At 51.4% G+C, this 22,660-nt stretch overlaps 4 protein-coding genes across 4 annotated transcripts; 2 read left to right on the forward strand and 2 right to left on the reverse strand.

Moving 5' to 3' along the window:
• The first annotated feature begins 1,202 nt into the window (after positions 1–1,202).
• Positions 1,203–3,995, forward strand: LOC100899242 (NF-X1-type zinc finger protein NFXL1). Its single transcript, XM_003737242.2, has 3 exons — positions 1,203–1,485; positions 1,565–1,826; positions 1,927–3,995. Exons 1-3 carry the CDS (start codon positions 1,203–1,205, stop codon positions 3,944–3,946), a joined length of 2,565 nt encoding a protein of 854 aa, XP_003737290.1. The 3' UTR covers positions 3,947–3,995.
• Positions 3,996–4,310: 315 nt separating this feature from the next.
• LOC100906473 (prolyl endopeptidase) lies at positions 4,311–7,415 on the reverse strand. Its single transcript, XM_003737209.1, has 3 exons — positions 7,214–7,415; positions 6,047–6,560; positions 4,311–5,953 (listed from the first exon to the last, which is right to left on the reverse strand). The coding sequence occupies exons 1-3, from the start codon at positions 7,373–7,375 to the stop codon at positions 4,437–4,439; spliced, it is 2,193 nt and encodes a 730-aa protein (XP_003737257.1). The 5' UTR covers positions 7,376–7,415; the 3' UTR covers positions 4,311–4,436.
• A 1,064-nt stretch (positions 7,416–8,479) lies between these two features.
• Lipt2 (Lipoyl(octanoyl) transferase 2) lies at positions 8,480–9,733 on the forward strand. The gene is made up of 3 exons (XM_003737210.2): positions 8,480–8,970; positions 9,127–9,382; positions 9,493–9,733. The coding sequence occupies exons 1-3, from the start codon at positions 8,751–8,753 to the stop codon at positions 9,689–9,691; spliced, it is 675 nt and encodes a 224-aa protein (XP_003737258.1). The 5' UTR covers positions 8,480–8,750; the 3' UTR covers positions 9,692–9,733.
• Positions 9,734–14,114: 4,381 nt separating this feature from the next.
• Pi3K21B (phosphatidylinositol 3-kinase regulatory subunit alpha) lies at positions 14,115–20,027 on the reverse strand. Its single transcript, XM_029113323.1, has 9 exons — positions 19,990–20,027; positions 18,790–19,021; positions 17,938–18,229; positions 17,181–17,499; positions 16,505–16,638; positions 15,999–16,362; positions 15,056–15,917; positions 14,513–14,730; positions 14,115–14,334 (listed from the first exon to the last, which is right to left on the reverse strand). The coding sequence occupies exons 2-9, from the start codon at positions 19,009–19,011 to the stop codon at positions 14,115–14,117; spliced, it is 2,631 nt and encodes an 876-aa protein (XP_028969156.1). The 5' UTR covers positions 19,012–19,021; positions 19,990–20,027.
• Between the last annotated feature and the right edge of the window lie 2,633 nt (positions 20,028–22,660).

The raw sequence follows: 22,660 nt of genomic DNA on the forward strand, positions 1-22,660 counted from the left end.
CGGGCCACCATACCCACACCTATGGTGCCGCATCGATGAAAAATTAGGAGAAGTTTTTTTCCGGTCAAATAGAGTATCTACGTGCAGTCGTTCTTCGTCTTCGGCATGAGTGCTCTCCTCAGGGAGTCGCGGAACAGTAATTCTGTCCCGACGGGGTCGACGGACGGGCGAAAAAAAACGAAAAGGGCCATCCAGCTTTTCGAAGGCTCTGGGTGAGATTCTATGCGAGCGATAAAGTTATAGCGAATGCATCTTGCGCAGTCCCCGGATCGAACGCGGCTTGACGCGTCTGAATCTTCGCGCGAAATATCGAAATAAAGCGACAGCAATAAGAAGAAAAAAAGGCGCCAATTTTCAAACTTCGGCCGAAATGTCATCGCGGGGCTACTCCCAGCGAATGGAAAAGGTCAGCGAGACTCTAAGAAGTGTCGTCAATCAGGAGAAGATCTCAGTTCGGGTGCCGCTGCGTTTAGAGACCCCTCGACGCCCACACTGAACTAGCGAGGTTTTTCAAGGGACAATCAGCTTGGGATTAGCCAACGGAGGAACTCGCCAGGTCTTGAGGATCTTTTTCACTCCCTAACCCCCTCTTCAAGATCGTACTACCGGCCTGACGTATTTCGAACGGCCGTGTTCCCTCGGAAATCAGCGGAAATAGTTTTCGAGCACGAATCTCCCACAGCGGCGCCATCACGGATCGAGAGTCGAGAGCCGTGGTCTGCGGGCGCATGCTGTTTATTCGAATATCAGCTGAAGACATAGAACGGAATAATAGCCGGTGTCCTCAAATCGCGATCGCTGCTGATGGCAGGGAGATCCGGTCCACAAGGCACCACTTCCGGAAAGAATTCCAGATTTTCGCACGGGAACAGCGGCACTTCGAGCCTTGGCCTCCCGGTGGATACTGCGAACAAGCTGACTTCCGTGGAGCACAACAGCTGATTCCTCCCTTTCTTGTCCGGAGAATATCCCTGCATCGATAAACTTTCCAGAGAGTACAGCGTGGCAGTGCTCCCTGATTGATATTCCGGGCTCTGCTCATGGTAGGTGCCTTTGCCAGCGTGATCGGGGATCGGGAGACGTGGTCCCGTTCAATCAGTTGCCGGAAATTCTCTCATTATCAATTATCCATATGAAACTATCAGGTGTAGTGTTCATAGACTTCGAATAAGTTCCATCCTCTCGTATTCCTCAGACCGATCATGGTGCGGAAAAAGAAAGTCCAGACAGCCCCTCTGGTCAATTCACAAGGGAGGGAAAGTTCGCCCGCGCAAGGACAAAATGCGACGTTTCAAGCCGCGTGCGCTAAAATACGGGAAAATACCCAGAGACATCTGGAGAAGATGAAGGGTGTTGCCGGTGACGACGAAGAAGCAGCAGAAGACGAGGTGCCTCTCGAAGAAGAATCCATACTCAAGAAGATCTCGGAAGGATTTTCAGGGAACAGACAAGACACTCAGAATATCTTGGATAACCTCTTATCGGGTGCGTGAGTTGAAAAACAGCAATTTGAAATGGTGGAGAGGCTGACTAGATTATAATACTTTCAATTTCGTTTTCCAAGGTATCGTCACGTGCCTGATATGCATCGAGAGCGTGCGCCACACTGAAGCTACATGGAGCTGTCCCCACTGCTTCCAGATACTCCATCTGACATGCGTTGGCAAATGGGCGAAGGACTCTCTTTTCCTTTTCGGGAAATCGGGGGACGGAAGCACCGCGGCCACGACTTGGTCGTGTCCGAATTGCCGATCTCAGCTGACGAGCATACCTCAGCAGTACATGTGTTTCTGTGGCAAGGAAAAGGATCCCAACTTTGACAAATGGTATTTGATATCGATCGTAGGTACCTACATTTTTCTGACATCTCGGAAACCTGTGATTCGACCGATGAGATGGTGGATTTCATTCCGACTCTATTGACAGGTTGTGCCCCCATTCGTGTGGTTCGATATGCGCTCGGGCGTTGAAACCAGCTTGCGGCCACACGTGTACCCTTCTATGTCATCCTGGTCCGTGTCCTCCGTGCCCGAAGACCGTCCAAGCGGTTTGCTTCTGCAACGCCTCGACAGTCACCCGGCGCTGCTCCCAGAAGGAGTGGTCATGCAACGGTGTGTGTCGGCGTCCGCTGGCTTGCGGCCTACACGCTTGCCCAGAGCTATGCCATCGCGGGGAATGTTCGCCTTGCAAAGAACAGAGCATTCGGAAATGCAATTGCGGCTCGTCGGAGCGCAGGGCAGAATGCGCGGCCCTTCCATGGAAATGCGAAAAACTCTGCGGGAAGCAGCTCAGTTGTGGCTTGCATCGATGCGAAGATCGGTGTCACCGGCCGAACGAGTGCGGGGTTTGTCCTGGGAGCCGTCCACGCTGCTGTCCATGCGGTCGGACCAAGTACACGGAGCTCAGCTGCACGCAGACCGCCGTGCCCACATGCCTGAATACGTGCGAGAAACTGCTCAGTTGCGGTGAGCATAGATGCTGGAACAAATGCCACGAAGGCGACTGCGAGAATTGCTTGGAGATGGTTTTGAAAGCATGCCGTTGTGGCGCCAAATCACGGCAGATGCAGTGTCAGAAAGCATTTACGTGCGACAAGAAATGCGGTCGATCAAAACCGTGCGGCCATATTTGCACGAGGAAATGCTGCCCGCCCGACGAAGATTGTCCACCGTGCACTATCGCCTGCAACAAGAAACTGCATTGTGGTATCCACAAATGCCAGAGTCTCTGTCACAGCGGACCTTGCTTCCCGTGTCGCGATCAGAAGGAAAAGGCTTGCCCCTGCGGCAAGACCTCTCTCCTGTTCCCATGCGGGACTAATCTGCAAACCGCGAAAGTGGTGTGCAGGGAGCTCTGTGTCATGCCGCCGGACTGCCACCACGAGACCAAGGTTCAGCATCGCTGTCATCCGGGACGCTGTCCTCCTTGTGCGCTGCCCTGCGCAAGAACCTTGTCCTGTGGCCACACGTGTACTGCGAAATGCCACAGTGCCGTTCTGGCGAAGATCCTCCCGAAGGAGAAGCCACGAGGTCCCTGGGAGCCTCAGCCCCAAGCGCGCTGGGAGCTCATCGCGAAACCGTGTCCTCCGTGCAACGAACTAGTTCGCGTAGACTGCTTCGGTAAGCACGGGGAAACAGAATGGCCGTGCCATGCCGCGAGGATATCGAGCTGCGGAAAGCCATGTGGACGCATTCTGCCGTGTGGCCAACATGGTTGTACTCTTGAATGTCATGTAGTCTCCGACGCTCCGAACGGGCTGGTTTCCGGTTCGAGTTGTGAGCAGTACTGTGGGAATGGGTGCCAGTCCAAAAGTCGACCGGAAGAGTGCTCACATCCTTGCGGTAGACCGTGCCATGCAGGCGATTGTTCGCCCTGCAATCAATACGTCCAGTTCAGATGCCACTGTGAGAACACGCTTACGGTGAAATCCTGCAGGGAGTGGTGCGCCATGACTGAGGAAGAACGTCGTAGCGCTCAACGCTGCCTGCAGCGTTGCGGGAAGAATCTCGAATGCGGGCATCGATGTTTCCTGAAATGCCATCCGGGAGAATGCGGGGATCCAAGACAATGTAGAAAAATGATCACTCTATTCTGCTCTTGTCGGCGAATCAAACAGGAAGTTTGTTGCGGGGCTAGAGACGCGAAGTCGCAGAAAGTCAAATGTGATGAAGAATGCCGCGCGATACAGCAGCGACTAAAGCGTCAGGAAGACGAACGCAGAGCCTTTGAAGAGGCAGCCAAGAAGAAGCAGGAAGAAGAACGCAACGCTCTCGAAGTCGAAAGAGTACTCGGAGGACGCAGAACTAAGCGAGGGAAGAAGAAAGACTCGAATGATGGCACTGATTGCACTGCCGGCTTCAAATTTGACGGAGTGGCTTTAACGGTGGCAGCGACCACAGTATTAATTCTTGTCGGGGCTGCTTTCAAAGTGTGGTTCGATACGTGACTATAATCTTCTCCGCACGTCCGTTACCCCTGACGCATATTCCCCCCAGAGTAATAAAATGCTGAAGCGTCGTTCCTGAAGTCGTATCCGAGATAGCGTTCCGCAATTTCATTCGAGGGGTATAGATAGCCCCCCTTCAGACTGTGTGCCAGCGAACCGCTGAGGTTTCGTGTAGGAGCGAGTCGCCGCATAGAATGTACGGAGCCCAGGGCAGAGGTCCGACCTAGCCCCCCCTCCCTCCCCAGAGGAAAAGGTTGCGGACGCCTGTGAGACCCCAAGCTCAAATGGCCAGCTTGTCAATCCCTTCGGCTCGAAGGGAAAGTCGCCCGCTCAGACGCTGCTGATTGAAGGAGAAGCGTATTCCAGATCGAATATTCTTTGAGCCGAGTCACTTCATTCGATCTTATTTTTTTCCTATGACATAAAAGACCTATTCCAGTTATCGCAACCACGGTTGTTCCCTCGATGAGAGCAAACATTTCCAAGAGAATCATTCTCGATATTTAGCGTCCAAGGTGAGGTTCAGGAAGCACATGTACTCAACAAGTTCGTCGATAACTTTCGATGTCGGTTTGCCCGCTCCGTGACCTGCCTTCGTATCGATCAAGGCGAGCAACGGCTTCTGGTTCTTCTCACCGAGTCGATGTTGGAGTTCAGCGATGAACTTCAGTGAGTGGGAAGGTACAACGCGATCGTCGTGATCCGCTGTCGTCACGAGAAGACTGGGGTAATTATCGATATCCGCTGGGATGTTGTGCAAAGGCGAATACTTTCTCTGAACCTCGAAATCCTCAGCTTTGTCCGGATTGCCGAAATCTGAGCACCATGCATGTCCGACGGTGAACTTGTGGAATCTGAACATGTCCGTCACCGGGACCTGAGCGATTGCTGCTCCGAATAGTTCAGGCCTCTGATTGATGCTCGCAGCGGTGACCATTCCTCCGTTCGAACCCCCCATCAGGACCAATTGGGAGGCTCGTGTGTAGCCGTTATCGGCGAGGAATGCGGCGGCTGCATGTACATCGTCGAGAGTATTCTGCTTATTCTTCAGACAGCCACCATTGTGCCACTCCTCGCCGTACTCTCCACCTCCTCGGACATTGGCCACTGCCACAGAGAAGCCCAGTCTCTTGATCAGCATCAATCGGAAGAGACTGAACGAAGGTGAGAGGTTGATACTGAAGCCTCCGTAGATGTAGAGCAAGCAAGGAGCGGAGCCGTCTCGCGGTAGGTCTTTCTTGCGCGTGATGAACATCGGTACTTTGGTACCGTCTTGACTTGCATAGAAGACTTGTTCGACTTCAAGATCGTCTGTTGGAAGGCCGGCCAATTCGATATTCTTGTGTTCTTCGAGCACCGCTTCCGGTGCCTTGTCGATCTCGCAACGGTAGATTCTTCCGGGAGTCAGGAACGAGGAGAACTTCAAGAAGATTTCCGAGAGCTTCCGTTTCCCTGAAATTTCGCTAACCGCACCTATGTCCAGCGGCAAGTTCTGCAGAAATTCTCCGCTGAGCTTATGGATCTGCAATTTGCTTACAACATCCTGGCAATACTCCACGATCAGTTTATCCCCATCAACGGCCAAGGCCCACTCGAGAACGTTCTTAGGGTGGGCAGGCACGACATCGATCCATTCTTGGGGTTTTCTAATGTTGATCTTTACCACGCCATATGTAGGGCGGTCCTTGTTTGTTCGGAAGTAGAATATGTCGTCGTCATTTGTGATGTATTCGAGCCGACAGTCGAATGTCTCGTAGATTGGTTTGAGCTCTAGGACACCTGTGACATTTTCCGGTATGTCAGCAACAAATACGATGTTGTCCTGGCATCCTTCCTGGACGCTCACGATGAGGTGACGACCGCAGTATGATACCTCGGGCGTGATCCTCCATTCGGGATTTTTCGGGAATTCGACGCACATAACGTCCTCTGATTGAGGCGTCGAGAGTCTGTGGTAGAAGAGTTTTTGATTTTCCACTGCTTTCGCCTCGGTTCCGGTGACCTTCCCTGAGGAGAGGAAGGACGCGTAATTAGCATTGACTGGTGACCGGAGTCAGTCTGGAACGTATTTCAGGTAGTCGCCATCACGAGATTCCATACCGCTCCAGTCGGGATACTGTCCGTAGAAGAAACCCTTCTCATCGATCGTCCATGAAACGGAAGAATATCTGAAACGCTCGAGTTTCTCCGGGAGGTCTTTCTTCTGCCTCACGTCCTTGACGTGGAGAGTCGACCAATCAGACCCAGACTGAGCGAGACCATAACAATAGTAATTGCCATTCTCAGAGAACGCCGATTCGGTCAGCGACACCGTTCCATCTTCAGACAGTGAGTTCGGATCGAGAAAAACTTCAGGTTCATCATCGAGATTCTTCTTCATGTACGTAACAAATTGATTCTGGAGACCGCTGTTGTGCCGGAAGTAATAGTAATCCCCTTTCCTGGACGGCACCGTGAACTTCGGGTAGTTCCATAGTTTGGTGAGGCTCTCCGTCAGCTCTTTCTTATGGGGACACCTATCCAGATAAGGCTTGCTTATCTTGTTCTGGGCCTCGACGAACGCCTTCGTTTCTTCTGCATCGGGATCCTCCATCCATCGATAAGGATCCTTCACCTGGAGCAAAATTTATTATTTATTTACTCCGTGAAAAAAATTATTTGCCCCACCCCGTCCTCGCTTGTCTGCCCCAGCCTGACTCTGAGTACGCTAATGCATATTATTTTCTTATATGAGGACTCTCGACAAAGACCGTGCGTGTTCCGATCACGTCGGAAATCAGATACCGCCCTCCTCTCGCTTCGCCGACAGTTGAAGGAATGGAACCGATAGTGTGACGAGCAGATTGCCGATCCGCGGCCGTAGCATCGAATATAATGCTTCCACGTCTTCGTGAATCGTCATCAGTCATGTCATAGCCACGCAACTCATCACCGATTCCACAACGTCACATGGAGGCTAAATAGAATACATTCAGGAGCTCAATTCAGTGGAGCACATCCACGGCCCCGTAGGATTTCCGATCCACAATGGAGTGAGTCTCAGCAGGCAATGCTATCCAAAATATCGCGGAATTCGCTCATTTCTGAGGCTATCGGAATATAAGGGCAGAAACCAGCATGTCACAAGTCCGATTAGCGCTGTGCAATCTCTCAACTGCGACATGTTGGAGAGCTCGGAGTACCTGCTGTCGGGGAAGTTCGTGAAACAGCTGTCAGTAAGTTCGCTGACGTAATACTCGAGTCATTCGGGAGTTTCGATCTACTCACAGTTATGCCATGCAGAACTTCTGAGGTATCCGATCTTCTCGGCGTGGGGTATTTCGTCACGGGCATACTTGCGATCCAGGAAGCGGATTCCCTCGAATATACTTGCTTCGTTCTTCGTAAGTACCGTGAATTCTTTGCGGTCTGCACAAGACACCTTATCATCGGTGCGGGGAGTCGCCGAACTCACGAGGTACGCGCCGCTGCTGTGGCGAGGGAGCGGGCAAGTGGTAGATTTCAAAATGGCGTCACGCGGGATTTATCTCTTCGGGAGAGGGTGAACCATCACAATTCCTCCTCCGCTTGTTCGAAAGCCCGAATAATGAGTGTACCAAGGGGCTACATATGCTCCAAAGTGAGCGGTCGGGGGACATCACCTCCTCGAGAGTCTCCGGATAGACAGTTATATGTAACTCCGAATCCGTCTCGGGTCTCTCTGATCATAACTCATCTCATAACGCTCCCAAAAGCTTCCGGAAGGAAGCGCTGTCAGCAGCCGGGAGACTCTCGGGTCGATAACAGTTCGCAGGCGAGCTACCACTCCAATCCCGTCGCAGTTTAGAGATAGCCGCGCAGTCATGTGAGTGACTCCTGAGCCATGCATACAAATTGCCCCTGTGTACCGCGAGCGGCCATCCTCGAGATGTGAGCGCCGCTACTCTGTTGGTCATATGTGTTCCATACGATTCGGAATCGCCTCAGGACAATTCTCGGAGGCACCTTCCGAGGTACTTTCCGGAGTACTAGAATCCAGAGAACATGCGCGCGTTCGGGTAGGGAACAGATGATGATGACTAGATTCAGACCTTTATCGATGGACATCTTCTGGTCGCCAGAAGCTCGCTGAAGCTCGTAGAGTTCATGATCCGGATGGCCGATGCAATTTCCGCGGTGTGTCGAGTGAGACAAACACAAACGAGCTCATATATGTAGATGATACGCAAGCAAATGACATATGCGAAGTTCCATGGCGCGGCAACTTAATGGTATGAGGATGAGGATGAGCACGTAAGTCATTCATATTGTCTATCTGAGGCTGGGATGGGGAGTTTTCCTAGAGAAAAAACGCGGTCCTCAATGGATAAATATCCGACCTGAAGAGTCATGCCCTAGGGACTGTAGATGATTGTCGGGCATGCCCTCCTATCAGAAGAGATACGACATGCAGTTGGTGGAGATGACAGCTTCAGCCCGTAAAGGTTCAAAGCTCTCCGTCCGCGCCCTCCATCGGCGGGGTAGGTGCCGACCGAGGCCGGTATATATATGCTGTGTTTACCACGTTCGGAAGGAGAGATACCCCGGTATCAGCAGCGACGAGTTCCGATCTCCGACCCCGTCGGTCGCGGTGGACATGCGCCAGGGTAAACTCATTCGGGAGCAAGCGAGACGGCCGTTCCGATGCGTCTGATACATGATGCTTTTACGCCTCATGTACAGATTCGCTCGTAGCTCCGAGTTACATTGAGCATGCTCAAGTGATTTTTCTGCTCGCGGGACCACTGCAAGCGGGACAGGATTCTTGCGAAACTCCGAGGGGCCGATGGATTCACCGTGCATTAAGCTCCTCCGGCTCGGTAGGAAGTCCTACACGGATGCTTTGAGAATTCAGGATCAAATCGCTTCCAAATTGAAGAGTCAGCTAGAATCAAAATCCAAGCCAGATAATACACTCATATTCGTTGAGCATGAGCCGGTGTATACGATCGGCATCCGTACCAGCAACTACGATGTCAAACAGCAGCAGCAACTCGAGAAATTGGGTAAAACAATCGAATGCTAAACAAAAAAACTTCAGATCTCTAGCGATATTTGGTGGACGTCAAGTCTGAAACTTGCTCATTGGGGGACCGTGGGAATGTTGCCCCGGGGGCGGTCGAGACTCCTCTGGATATCTCAGGAGCGCCGAATCGTTTCAGGGGCGAGCTTTGTACGCTCTGATCGGGGCGGTCTCATAACGTTCCACGGCCCGGGCCAACTCGTCGTCTACCCAATCATTCACCTCCATTCGTTCCAAGTCGCGAGAACAGTACGTTCATATGTTTACCAACTCGAGCAGTCGATCATCAACACATGCCGAAAGTTCGGCGTGGAAACCGAGCGCACTGCGGATACGGGAGTTTGGCTCAAAGGTCGGGATTTTAAAATTGCGGCTATCGGTATTCATTGCTCGAGGTTTGTTGAAGATTGGGCTCAATCAAGATTATGCCAGGGGTATGCATTTCATCGCAATGGTTGGAGTCTGAGAGAATGGCCTATCTAAAAATTCCTCCCCTCGACTGCAGATATGTCACGACGCACGGACTGGCTCTGAATTGTGATACGGATCTCACATGGTTTGAACATATAGTTCCATGCGGCTTAGCAGGCAAAGGAGTCACGTCACTGAGTCGTGAGCTAGGCGCGAAGGTGTCGATCGGGGACGTGGAGCCGGTCTATGTGGAGGCCTTCGAACAAGTTTTTCGCTGTCGTGTTGAGAAGTGATTGTACATCACTCTATGCATCAATCTATCCTTAATAAATTCTGATACCGATGCCCCGATTCTTTCTCAAAGGTCGTACGTAGATCAAGAGCTCCCTGCTGGGTCGACTCAACCGATCTTGCTTCCTTGTTTTCGAAGAGGCTCGCAACCTTCGCGATACATCGGATTCCTCCTCCACTGCTTTAGCGGAGAAAAATACATACTTAGTCGGAAGTGCAGTATCTGCAGGGGCATCAGGAGCATGGGACTGTGGGGGACTCAGGAATCGGATAGCACCTATTCTTCACATACGAGAGTAAAACACCCATCAAGCTCATTCGACAATCATTTATTTTTCTAATATATAATATTATATATACAACGAGACAGTGAACATGAAATAATTGATTCTTCGGTAATCGACTGTATTCGAAAGTACATTACATGAGAAGGGAAGACAAAATAGAAAATAATAATAAATAACTAACTATCATAGTTCATTCATTGTATGTTATTAGAGCCATTGCTTGCTTTTGTTGATGTTATTCGCGCTGCCACCTCCTGCGACCATCGGAAGATATATCGGTAAGCATTTTACCGAGCAGAAATGAAATTTTGCTGGGTGAAACACCGAACCAAGATCGGATGAAACTAGAACCCATAGAGGGGGGCGTTCTCTCGACATTCGAATCACTTAGAAAATCCGCGGTCGTCGCCGCAGAGCTCCATCCGAATCGGGGAAGGAACGAATGAGAAAAATCGAGCGAGCCCAGAGCAGCTTGCTCAGAGCAAGCAAGGTATGAGAGCATATCGTACAGAACCAGAATTTCACACAACCAGTGACGCCTTCATAGGGAGTTCCCTATGAAATGCTATAGAGAGGAGCTCTCGAGAACGGGGGAGAAAGGGTCGGGTTTTCTTGGTCGGCCATCGGACTACCTATGCACCGACCTGCCCATCCGGGCGGCTAGCGACAAGGCAGCCCTCTCAGGGATAGGAAGAGGCGTCGTGAGGGCAGATGATCGAGGTGAGGATGATGATGTTTCGAATCTCAGAAACGATGGTTCGTTTGGGGAGAAAGAGATACTTATCAGCAACCAGACGAATTTCATCCCTCTACATCATACTCTCTCGTCCGCACTCCATCTCATTCGCGCGCGTTACAATTGAAAAACCTAGATAATCCTAGTATCATCGCCTTCATTCACCAGTATCGTTATTATCTTTCCCGCGTTCGTGAGTGTAATCGAAATAGGAATTCTAAATTATGATAATAAGTGTATCGTAAAAGAAATACGTAACCGTGCTTTTGTCACCAGGATGAGAATATCAGTGTTAAAAATTCCCAACGGTCATCGAGAAAAAGCTCATGATGGTCCTCCGAATCGTCTCTCGATCGTCTCCATTGCTCCTCGCGGGGCACTTGCAAAATTTGGATCTAGGAATTCTTGACGCGTCTCCCGATGCCGTTGATCGTCTCACTTCGTATCGAAATCGTTGCCAGAAAATGCAATCATGATCTCCATCATCGACGTCGTCTTCATCAATTGGAATATTTCTAAATTTTGCAATTCTACAATAATTAATCCACACGCATGTCAAAATCCTTCTCTTGATTGATCGCCTGCTTCTACGTCGCTCCGAGCCCGGAGTGCGAGCTTCGCTCCAAATCCTTTTTCAGGTTCTTGAGTGCTCTTTCAATATTCAGGATACCGTTCAGACGAGTTCCAAGAACACTTTCCTGCTTCCAGGCCCCGGGAATACCGAATGACGGAAAATCCAAAGATTCTCCATTCAAGACATCCCGTAAGATCCGTTTCGTTCTCGGCCACATGATCGCCATCGGATCGAGGCATGATGCTCCAAGAAGGATTGATGGAACGCTGACTTCCTTCGAGGTTTCTGCAGGGACCATCAAGGATTGATTGCCTCGAGCATCGATACCGAGACCGACAACAACACGATGAGAGGAAAACGTAGAGGTCGACATCATCGTGTACGAGGCGCTAACCGCTCCTCGAGATGGGACCTGGCCCCTCGAACGAGGCAACGAATGTCATTCGGATTGCAGCTCCATACTTCCAGCATCAACTCGCCCGATCTCAATATCCAAGAATTATTGTCATCACCACCATTATCCTGCTCTCCGTATTCATTTTTGCGCTCAGTAAACTAGTCATCCGAGTTTCAGGACACTCATCAATTCCGATAATGTTCGTAGAATACTCCCGATACGCTTTCATCGTCATCGCAGTGTAGGCATCGAATGGTGACATAGACTGTGAACTCACCCTGGGGACTGTCTATGCATGAGTACAATAAGTCGCTACCGTCACATCAAGCCACGATTTCGGAGATTTCAATGCATTCTGTAATTGCTTATCACGCTCTTATCCAACTCCTTCCAAAGCTCTTTATCATCTCATGGTAATCTTCTCCCTTGTTGTCTTCCTCCTAAGCGATCAACAACGCGCTTCAATCACACCTCACACCCTTTCACTCTTCTTTGTGTTCGGCTACTTATGTATATGTATGTATATATGTATATATATATATGTATTTATATCCGCGTGTTTATGCATTAGTGATTCATCTTATCTCCATCACACCGTCAAAGATTATCGTATTCTCATCGTTGATGCGGCAATACACATATTCTGATCCTACGATCGAATCATTGATTAGATTTCCGACAGAAAGACCGATCGTACGGGTTCGCAATGAGCGGTCAATCAATCAATCAATCAACCAATGGGTCATCGAAACCAATTTGGGAGAAAGTCAAAGGGCACTCCATCGCATTCGTCCAGGAACACACGGACGGATGGACGGACGGACGGACAGACGATCGTACTTCACCGAAAAACGCACATCCATACGTGATAAAGGTTTGTTCTCTTGTCTCGTTCGAGTGGAGATTTGTTTCCCTCTGGCTTCGGCCGAATCTTGATGAGACCTACCCGATCGTTGCAAGTGAGCGGTCTATAGATGGTCATTGTGCCAACTAAAGTGTCAAGTGTTTTATGTTTGCTTAGCTAACGGCAAATACTACCTGTCATAGTTTGCTCAGTTCTTGTATTCACGTTCTTCCCTTTGATGAGGTGGGGATCACAGCCATTGCGGTAGCTATTGTCGGTTTTCAAACGTGCGTCGGAGGGCGTAGCTGCATGAAAGCTCCGTACGCTCTGATCCGCGTTACAACTAAACGAGAAAGACGGAATTCCAATATACACTGTTTTCTTCGGTATTCGACTCCTCACATAACTATCGTTTTATCCGTCTTGTTTACAATCGTCAGACCGGGGGAAAATTCTTCCGACTTTGTCGGCGAGATTTTCCACTCGATCCTCTATACAAAGAACCCGCTCGACCGGAACGAGTGCGCGATCCCGAGGATTTCCCATCCTCGTGAGCAGACTTCATGCCCATCGGACTTAAGGGCGAATTTCATCAAGTTCACTTACTGCTCCCTCGAAATCATCGAATTCCTCCAATCGATCGTAGCTAGGTATGCTGCGTTCGATTCCATGGGGGCGCCTACATACGTCGGAAAACTCCTTCAATTGATTGATGGATCTAGAAGAAATATTTCGATATCCAAAAATCTTGGCGACCTGCGGTCGACTTCTCGGACTCTGTGGATACGTGATTCGGAGCTTCACAGTCGGGGTCGAATTAACTCCAGAAGTCTGCTTGAAATGAGATCCCCCCGAATTCCGATGCCGGAGGCTTTCGCGTTTAAGGGCAAAGCAAGGGATCTCTGAGGACTTGCAGAGCACACAGAGTCGAATATTTGACTGAATCCTGAGACTAATGGAGCCCACTGCGAGAAGGTGCAAACACTGTTCGCATCTCTTGTGGCTAGGACGTCGCCGTTGCTCATGGATGCCCATCAATAATTGTGTCTGCTCCCGGATCGGGGCGGGGCCAAGCTCCGGACAGTCAGTCAGAGATATCCCCGCCGACCCCAGACTCAAAGAATTGGGATAACCTAAATTTAGAGTTTTTCTTCGATTTCCAACACGACACACATGTCGAGTGAGTTGCGACGACGTGGATAATCGTCGATGAATGGATTGGACAGGTGGATGGATGGATGCATGGATGCTTCGCATGCATGCCGTTTCGTGTGCGATCTCGAAAGAGTGACGATCGGGGGTTCATTCCGTAGCACTGGTCGTCTTCGCTTGCTCGCTGCTTGAGCGGTCCTCGATGGATGCCTCCCCCCCCCCCTTTCATCAATCCTAACGCAATCGATGAGGGCTGCTTGAGATCAAAATTCCTTCTTGGGCCGACCCTCGGCGGTCGATCGATGGCCAGTAGTATCCGGACCTCTCGGATTCGCGTGAATCAACTTGACGGGCATTGTCTGCTGCGTGCCTCGTCAACGTTGGAAGTTGGCGATAACGAAGGAACAGAGGACAAACAGGGTCGATGAGATGCACCTAGGGTTCCGTTTTTTGTTGTTGCGCTGAAGGCTGGCCAGCGGCGTATACAGGAACGGCCAGGGTGGTATTGCGCAAAGCTGAATTGTGTTCCTCCAGTGAAACTCTGTTATAGTGTAGCACAAGGCTCTTCAGAGTGGGAAATAAGGCCTGATTCTCCGCGAAGCCATAGCCGTGGCTCGTTTGGAAAATCAAGCAATGTTCGACTTTGCCCATAACACTGCAACGAGAGGAAAAAATAGGGTGAGGCAAGGGCGATCGGACGCGTCGTTCAATGGAAAGGACTACAGGATCAGATTTTCGCGTACGACGCCTGGGTCGGTGGCACGACGACGGCTGTCTCGAAGTTTCAGTTCGGGAGGGCCCTTCATGCAGGAGAGCAGAAGCTCGAAACTTACGAGAGCGATAGAGCGAATTGTCCAGTTTTGGATTTTCTGATCAGGAACGTTCCGTGCTGCTTCCCCTCTAACATTTGCTCGGCTTGGAGACGGGTGCATTCACTCACGAGCCAGGTGCCCTCATTGTTGTGGGGCAGACTGGAGTCGTCGCGAGCCGTCGGGTTCGTCATCGTGTAGTAGTTACCTGCGACAGGAACAATTTTCACATGTCTTTCTGTCTCCCCATTCGAATCGACGATTATCTCGCTGGGAAACAATGATAATGAAAATGAGAGGGTATTGATGATGATTAGAGTGTTTCGAACCCGGAAATTCAAGTTTCCCGAAGGTCGAATAAGGACCGATAAGATAGCATTATCCTCATTTTAGCCTTTCTACGCACTACGATGGCGGAAAGAAATAGTCGGAGGCGATTCACTCGTAGAGGTGGTTGCCGGTGTTCGCATTCACGACAAATAAGGGATGTCCGAAATTCAGTAACTCTGCTAATAATAGTCGCTCAGGTGAGATAAGGCAGAAGAATGAGCGCTCACCGGTCGAAGCTGTGGTTGTCCAGAGGCAAGAGGGATCCTTGTCCTTCTGTTCATCCAATTGCGAGGATTCTTGGAGCAATTTGTTGATCTCATCTTTGCTAATACCGTGCCGTATGAGGCTCATCTGACAGAAGTTTCGTTGCTTACTTCGTTGGGCGATTTCCACTTTGAGAGTGTTCATTGTAGTTTCAAGTTCTCGCTGGAGGCCGAGATGTTTCTCGATCTGGGTTTTCACGCAAGCGTGCTCGTGTTCCAGCATGTCTCTGCGCTGTTTCAGTGTTTTGAGATTGTCTTCGAGGGCTAGTCGGTACTGCGGATACTTCAGAAGAGCTTCCCTGGCAGCCCTCGTCTGCAATTCGTACATGTCGGTTGCTTGCTCAAAAGACTTCTGAGCGTGATTCTTGAGATCTACTTCCTGCCTCAGCTGACTGTATCTGTCGTGAAGACGATCGAGCTCTCGGGAAAACGACAAGAATTCCCGGTTGCTCTTCATCAGCATCTGCCGGAAGGTACCGGAATCGATTCGCCGTGACTCATCGTCGTGGAAGCGGGACACAGGATAGAGCAGCCGAACGTTCAGCAAGGGATTGTATTGCGCCAGCGAGTTAGTTCGGAAATGTTGAACGAGATCAACGACAGACTTGAACGTGAGAGGATCCGTGAAACCGTAGTAGCCATCTCGATGGATGATCTTGATGAGTTTGTTGCAGCCACCTTGGCGAAGCGTCAAGGTGAAGTCGCCGCTTGTTTTCGACGTTGCGTCTCGGACCATGAACGTTCCGTCGGGGGTGTCTTTCAGCTTTTCATTGCACTCTTCCCGGCTGATCTCGCCCCAATACCATTCGGCGCCGGATAAGCCGCTCTCATTGGGGCTGGTGGTGGTGGTGGAAGTCGTCGTCGTTGCCGTTGCCATTGCCCTGCTCGCTACTGCGCTGCTCTGAGTCGAGGCTGACGCCGGGAGCGTTTGCGGTTGTGCCGACATTTTTCGCGGAGGAACGACCGGAGGCAAGGATGGAACAACGAAATTGGGTAAAGCTTCGCCCCACTCGCCACGAGAGAGGAGTAGACTACAGATGCGGACGTGCAATGGTGTGTTGCCTATGATCGAGACGATGTCCTCGAACTTCGGTCTCAGAATGAGGTAACAGAAGGCGTTCACAAGATCGAATGGGGGTTGGGTCTGTCCTCGGTCGAATTGTAGTTTACACACACGACAAAGGTGCGACAACAAAGCTCGCAATGTTGACGCGTGAGTCGCGGGTAATTGATGAACCAGTTGTCGGAGACGGATGGCGCAGTTTTCGTCGTTTTTCTCCCCTGCAATTATTCTGTTGTATGAGAGGTCGTGATCAGCGAGTGCTCCCGGGAGACTGCTAGCCGGTAATGACCTGAAGGATTTTCACGGAAGCGATTTTCCGCGTCGCTTCATGTCTCATGGCTTTTTTGGCATATATCTTACCGGCAACTTCGAGGAAACGGTCATAAAAGTTGAAAGGTATTAATGGAGAACTGAGTTTCGAAATGTAGTGTTTCAGAGCGGCCGCGAAGCTTTCAGCAGGGTAACCAGAAAGCTCAGATTGTTTCGCCGTGTTGCTGAGGTCTGGAAACAAAGGGAGAGAAGGGGACATTAGAACATCTCCAGGTCGTGTACGCGGTACCAAAAAAAGGGACATCATTCCGTCGTTTCCGTGTAGATCACCACTCGATCGCACGCTAGCTCGAAAAAAAAAGAGATGATGCCGGGAGCAGTATTCGTCGAATTAATGATCCACTTTTTTACGAGTTCATTCATTTTTCAGGGAGCTCTTTGACGCCGATCACAGATGGTGAGTCTATTCCGGGCGCGACGATGATAGCTTCCCCGCAAAACTATGTCCTTGTGTGCTGCGGAGAAATTCCATTTTCCGATGAGTCATTGGACTCGAATAGCGGTCCGAACGATGCTCCATCTCTCCGACGGGCTGTGAGATTTGGTCGACCACCTTGGTAAGCAAGTCAATTGACAGGCGGGCCGGTGGACGGGCGAGCGGTCTCACGCTCAGTCAGTCAGTCGAAATCAGTTGCGGTGGCAGACCACATTCGCCAGGGAAAGCTAGCTGGCTAGCTGTTCAGCTAGCCTGTCCGTCGAGAATTACTCACCCTGTGATAATTTTCGGACGAGATCGTTGACGTCGGACGGCGCGATATGCGATCCGTAGACGGCGTAAAGATCAATCGAAGGATTCCGATGTGCCAACAGCTCGATGTTCTCGATGCAATTTAGAACGCAATTCGGGGCAGCTTGTTCATCCGCACTGAATTGCTCCGATAGCTCGATGGATTCTGGCGATTCTGAGACAGCCACGAGACGGCGATGGAGAGACTCTGGAGGGATCCTGCCAGGAGAACAAGGGGGCAGCTCGGTCGACGAACACTCGTGGTGGCTGACCGCTCCGCAAGCTCGACACAGGAGAACTGTGCGGAAGAACAGAATTGAGATTAGTCGAAGATCCTCGAGGGATAATCATCTTTGGAACATATTCCCTCGTGTGCCTCCCCCGATGATGCTCAGGATAATCTCTCATTGTGGCGGAATACGCCCCGAGACGAGCGGGTGTTCCGGGGATTGAGCCTAAAGCGCCGAAAAATTCCCCCCGAGGATGCAAGCACAACTCAAGGAGGACGAAGTAGGTATTTTCCTCGTTCGTGCCCCTTCTCGGCACGCGGAATGAATTCATGAACAACACAGGCGTGACCGTTGGCTACGCTCGCTGACCGGGACGAATGCCGCGATCCAGGGGGAGTAAGATCGGACGGGAAGCAGCAGTGGCCCACATGGGACGGGCAATCTCCGAGACGAACGGAGGAACAGGCGGGCGGTCAGCAAGGTCGCACGAACGCGTCAACACGCACCTTGTCTTCCAGAGAGTGACATCTGACACTGCTCGCATTTATCGGCGGCTGATCGGAAGGCAACGAGATACAGCTGATGTGTAGACTGCCTTGACTGATGTTGATCCTCTGCGGCAGCGACGATGCCTGGTGAGGACACTCGTGAGCTGATCGTGCTCGAACTTGTGCTACCATGATGGCTTTCGATATCGCCACGGCAGTTCGTGCTTTGGAACTCCGCTGAAGATACGTGTTTGTCGTCCCGCAGCGCAGTCACATCGGCCAGAGACGCATCCTCCTCCGAGGGCAGGTTCTGCCAAGAAGAAAGACATTGGTATTCATAGTAGTTGAACTCACGCACCCGAACGATCCCCCGGCACCACGGTTAAGCGAAATTTCGCCAGAACAGCACGCACTCGATCGCGAGAGATCATTTCATCACCGGAAACCCCGAATATGAAGTAATTCGCCCTCGATCATAGAAACGAAACGCGTAGGGGATCCAGAGACAGAGAAAACAAACATCGCAAATGAATCAGGATTCTGGAAAACTTAGCAGGAGCGCGTAACGAAATTCAGACCAGATTCGATGTCTCCTCTATCACTGTCAATTACGAGATCATCGGGACCTCTGTGCCATCAGAGCCGCGAAAAGGACTGTGCAGGGTGCCGCTAATAACTCGACCCTCGCCAACATGATCTGATCTGTTTAGTCAGAGGGAGCTGGATGCCAGAAACCCATGAAGATTAGGGGCAGAATGAATTTCCCACGTGGGCGATTCGAAAAATCGTCTCTCCACGGGCGTTCGCGATTCGGGGAAAGACGAAAGAAACTTCGAGGAAGTTCCATCCCTCATATACTGCGTTACTTACAATGCCTCGATTTCTGCACAGTTCTGAGATGCAGACTAAGATCGTTTGCTGTGGATAGTCTTCTTTGATGCCCATGCCAGCCAGTTTGTGCTTGTCCAGCGCCGGAAGGTCGCTGCCTTGAATGGCGGTGGACTCGAAGGGTCCACTGTACGAGATCATGTTCACGGAGGCCATCCACTCCAGCACGTTGCGGGTCGTCCACTCATACACCGGCTGTAACATTGAGATTTCTCTTTGAGGCCCTTGCGCTGGTTTCGTGACGGGAACTACAATTATAAATTCTAACAGTGTGACTACTCAACGTTGACAAGCCAGAGAACACCACGGACAGTAAATAAATGCTTTCGGATGTTCGAGTTTGGCGACCGAGGATCTAGAAAGCTTCCGCCAACGATAGCTCCCCCTGTCCATCTTCCTATGGTATCGTTATCTTTGGATCATCCTAGATCGAGCGCTGTTCGAAATCCGCTCATTAGGCAGTTGAGTCGTTTCGCCGCTTCCAATCGGAGCTACTCGAGGAGCGCCTTCACACCATATGACGAATCGTCTCAATGCTTTCGGTAGGAGAATTGTACTTCGCGCAGAGAATCATCTGAGGTCGAATAATAATTCGCGCTGGGTTTGGAAAGGTCTCCGACCGCCCCCACCGCGGTGGATGACGTACTGAGTAGATCGCCGAATACGCTCCGAGCAGAGGTCGAGAATCGTATGTGCTATCACGATGCACGTCTTCCATTCGGAAGGAATATTTTTCTTTCAGCGTCGTTCGTGAGAACTTCCCCTTCACCCTCCGATCCTACGGATTCCGTCAAGCTCCCTAATAGACCCGTCCGAGGAAACAGGACAACCTCAGGGAACCAGAACCCGCAGCGGGCTCAGATTGGGTCCAGGACTCCGAGGATTCGCACCGGAGCGGAGGCGAAGTTCCTAGAGAGAGAAGAATCTCTCGCGAGGGAGCGAATCCTGTTCCCTCCGGAAACCCCTCGTCCGCTCGAGTTTCGCTCCGGCGAATCCTGGCGATGTCCTCTAGACTCGCTCCGTGAATAGTCGCTCACTTCGTCGTGGTGCTGCTGCTTTCGGTGACGGTGGTAGCTTGCGAGCGGGCTGGCGTTGCTCTGTGGTAAGTCTCGACGACATCGGCCGCGAGTGGTTGCTGCCTGGCCGGCTCGCTCGCTTGCTCACTCACTCGCCCAAAGCAGCAGCTCTTGTTGCTCAAGGTTAAACACAGCGGCTAGCGGTGGCGACCCGAGATGACGAAAGAAGGAAGCCATGCCGAGCTTTCGCGTCCGCCGTAGTGAAAAAAAAACATGATTCCGTAGAGCAATAGCCACCATCGACCAGAGAACCATCTAGTCAATTCTCCACGAATCACCCAACCTTTCATGGGAGCACGCAATGAAGGTCGATCCGACTACATATGTACAGAATTGACGCAGGACGTACAGCAGTTGCATATGGGAATCCACAAGGCTCGATCATCCGATTCCGATCGAGGAGCCCACACGATTCAGTCTCAACTCGAGCTATCCCGAGGATTTTTTTTCATCCGCAGAATTTTCGAAGTACTCTTCGAGGGACACTCCGGCGGTCACAAGGGAAGCCCGCGCTCTAGTCCTCGACGAGGAGCCGCAGAGTTCGAGTCCACATATTGTACGAGCAGACCGGCCAAGGAAAAACCTTCATCAGAGATCTTCGACGACGTTCTTCGTCCAAATAGAGCTGCCGGATGCTTACTTTCAAAGAGAGGAATAGCAAAGTTTATCAAGAGTCACCAAAGACGGAACTCTCTCCCAACCTTGCGCGTGCGACTCGGTCCGACGACTCCAACATAACTCTAGACGCGTCTAGTGGCCGTAGGATATGAACCAATCGACCTGCAGCCTGATTTTGAGGCTTTGCATTCGATCACATCCTGTTGCAGTCACCTCGTCGGTAACTTCGCTTGGGAGAAGGGAACGTTCCCTACATCCAGCCCGTTCCTCTCGCTCTCGGGGCTCATCCGAACATCAGACCGAGTGAGCGCGACTCTCAGCCGATTCCCGATTTTCAACGAGCCTGGCTTACCTTGGAAATCATCGATCCATTTTCTTTAATTCGATGTTCGCTTGAGGCTCACTCCGACCAGGGCAGGTCGGTTAAAGTACCGGTTGCACAATTTGCTGAGGCCGAATAAGCACAGCTCCTTGATAGCTGGTTCCGTCCAGCCAGAAGGGGAGTGCTGTATCTGCCGATGATGACGATCACCAAAAACTTCTCACTCATAGGTATCCTTTAGTCGGAATCATCGGAGGATTGAAAGACGACACCATGGACCTCGCCGATCGATCCGATCACACCGATCTCGAGGGATGTGAGCACAAGTCTGCAAGCCTCTCGATCTCTGCTCCCAGTGCGTCTTCTGGAGCAATTGTTTCTTGTTCCTATTCCTGATCGATTCACCGACTACTGTGGCTCCGAGCAGACTTCACAGCATATGACGAGGAGCGCGATGTCAATCGTGTTCCGCCCGGTTCCCGTATTCGACTTCCTGTCGCAGTCTCCCGAGGAGCATCGGGAGTCATGAATTCTTGCTCGCTGGCTTTACCCCTGCTCACCCCGGAACTCTATGGCACATTCACTCAGTGGAGGACGCTCGCAACACAGCATTTCATCGAAGATTCCGTCATAGACGACAACGACGGAAACGACAGCAACAACAATCGGAACAACATCAGCAACAATGATGGCAATCGCAACAAAACAGTCGATAACATCAGCTGGAACACGGCTTTCCACTCATTTGTTGCAGCTCCACGAAACCTTGAAAGCCCTCCGGAGTCGGTCACTACGCTGGCGTCGACGGTGCCGGGGGCCGGTTGCCTGGTTGGCTGCTGGCTGACTGGCAGGCAGACAGACAGAAAGGCATCCAGGCCCAGAGATTCGCACTAATTCCGGCTCCGAGTTTCGCTTGGTCACTTCGTCAATCGATCGACTGGAGTCATGGAGGCTATCCAGAAGCCGTCAGATAGTAGCGTCAGTGTAACGACAACGCTACCACAGCGACGACAACGATAGTCTACAGCCTTGTCCGTATGATTCGCAGTCCTCCACTGCTTGAGATGTTCTGAGCTAGCAGCTAGCGAGCCGGCCGGCCGGCAACAAGCGAGCGAGCACCGGCGAACTAGCGACGGCGGCAGAAGTTGCGGCCGCAGCGGCTTTCCAACAGCGAGAGCCTTGTCCACATTGGTGGCTCAGCGGCGGCCTCGGCGGCTGCGCGTGAGAGAGCCTGGACGACGAGCGACCGCGAGAAGGGGAGACGCCGCGCCGGTGGTGCTCCGCACACTGGCGCCCTCTGGCGGATCGCTCACAGCGCCGCAGTTTCTCAGCGGTTATCTGCCACAGGAATACGGCCGCCGCGGCGGCGGCCTCGGGAGCAGCGACGGCAAACGTAGGGGAAAGTGGTCTTCGTTGTCGCTGGCTGCTGCTCCCTGCGCTCGGAACGGCTATCGGGCAAATTTCATCTATCCATCCATTCTATCAGACCTTAGTAGCATCATACGATCGGATCCATTTTCGCCGCCCTACCGTCAGCTAGGTCGTCGAGGAAATAACACAACTGTCGGAGAGAAGGAAAAGTGCTCAAGAGCAGCCATCTTCTGGTTCCGTTGGAGGCAACGCACAATAATCATCGACACCGACGACGTCGAGACCGTGACTCGAGAGTGTAACCGCCGCTGCGGCGGCTACAGCCATTCGCGAGTCAAGCGATCAACTATTTACCGCCATCTGTGAGCTCGGCAGTCACTGAGCACGCAAGGATTCATGCTTAGATTCACGCTTAGATTCACGCTTAGATTCACGCAGATACTACCATTCCAAGTTTCCTCGCAGT

Source organism: Galendromus occidentalis, unplaced genomic scaffold (genome assembly GCF_000255335.2).
Source record: "Galendromus occidentalis unplaced genomic scaffold, Mocc_1.1 scf7180000075420, whole genome shotgun sequence".
NCBI lineage: Eukaryota > Metazoa > Arthropoda > Arachnida > Mesostigmata > Phytoseiidae > Galendromus > Galendromus occidentalis.

Bases quoted from the DNA above. Each gene is read 5' to 3' on its own strand.
- LOC100906473 (XM_003737209.1), bottom strand. From the start codon at position 7,375: ATGATAAGGTGTCTTGTGCAGACCGCAAAGAATTCACGGTACTTACGA. The intron at 6,561-7,213 runs GTGAGTAGATCG...ATTTTGCTCCAG, and splicing joins AAGTTCTGCATGGCATAACT to GTGAAGGATCCTTATCGATG. The intron at 5,954-6,046 runs GTATGGAATCTC...TCCTCTCCTCAG, and splicing joins ACAGTATCCCGACTGGAGCG to GGAAGGTCACCGGAACCGAG.
- LOC100899242 (XM_003737242.2), top strand. From the start codon at position 1,203: ATGGTGCGGAAAAAGAAAGTCCAGACAGCCCCTCTGGTCAATTCACAA. The intron at 1,486-1,564 runs GTGCGTGAGTTG...TCGTTTTCCAAG, and splicing joins CTTGGATAACCTCTTATCGG to GTATCGTCACGTGCCTGATA. The intron at 1,827-1,926 runs GTATTTGATATC...CTCTATTGACAG, and splicing joins GATCCCAACTTTGACAAATG to GTTGTGCCCCCATTCGTGTG.
- Pi3K21B (XM_029113323.1), bottom strand. From the start codon at position 19,011: ATGTTACAGCCGGTGTATGAGTGGACGACCCGCAACGTGCTGGAGTGG. The intron at 17,500-17,937 runs GTGCGTGTTGAC...TCTTCCGCACAG, and splicing joins GTCACTCTCTGGAAGACAAG to TTCTCCTGTGTCGAGCTTGC. The intron at 16,639-17,180 runs GTAATTCTCGAC...TCCAGACCTCAG, and splicing joins CGAAAATTATCACAGGGTGA to CAACACGGCGAAACAATCTG.
- Lipt2 (XM_003737210.2), top strand. From the start codon at position 8,751: ATGGATTCACCGTGCATTAAGCTCCTCCGGCTCGGTAGGAAGTCCTAC. The intron at 8,971-9,126 runs GTAAAACAATCG...GAATCGTTTCAG, and splicing joins GCAGCAACTCGAGAAATTGG to GGGCGAGCTTTGTACGCTCT. The intron at 9,383-9,492 runs GTTTGTTGAAGA...CCTCGACTGCAG, and splicing joins ATCGGTATTCATTGCTCGAG to ATATGTCACGACGCACGGAC.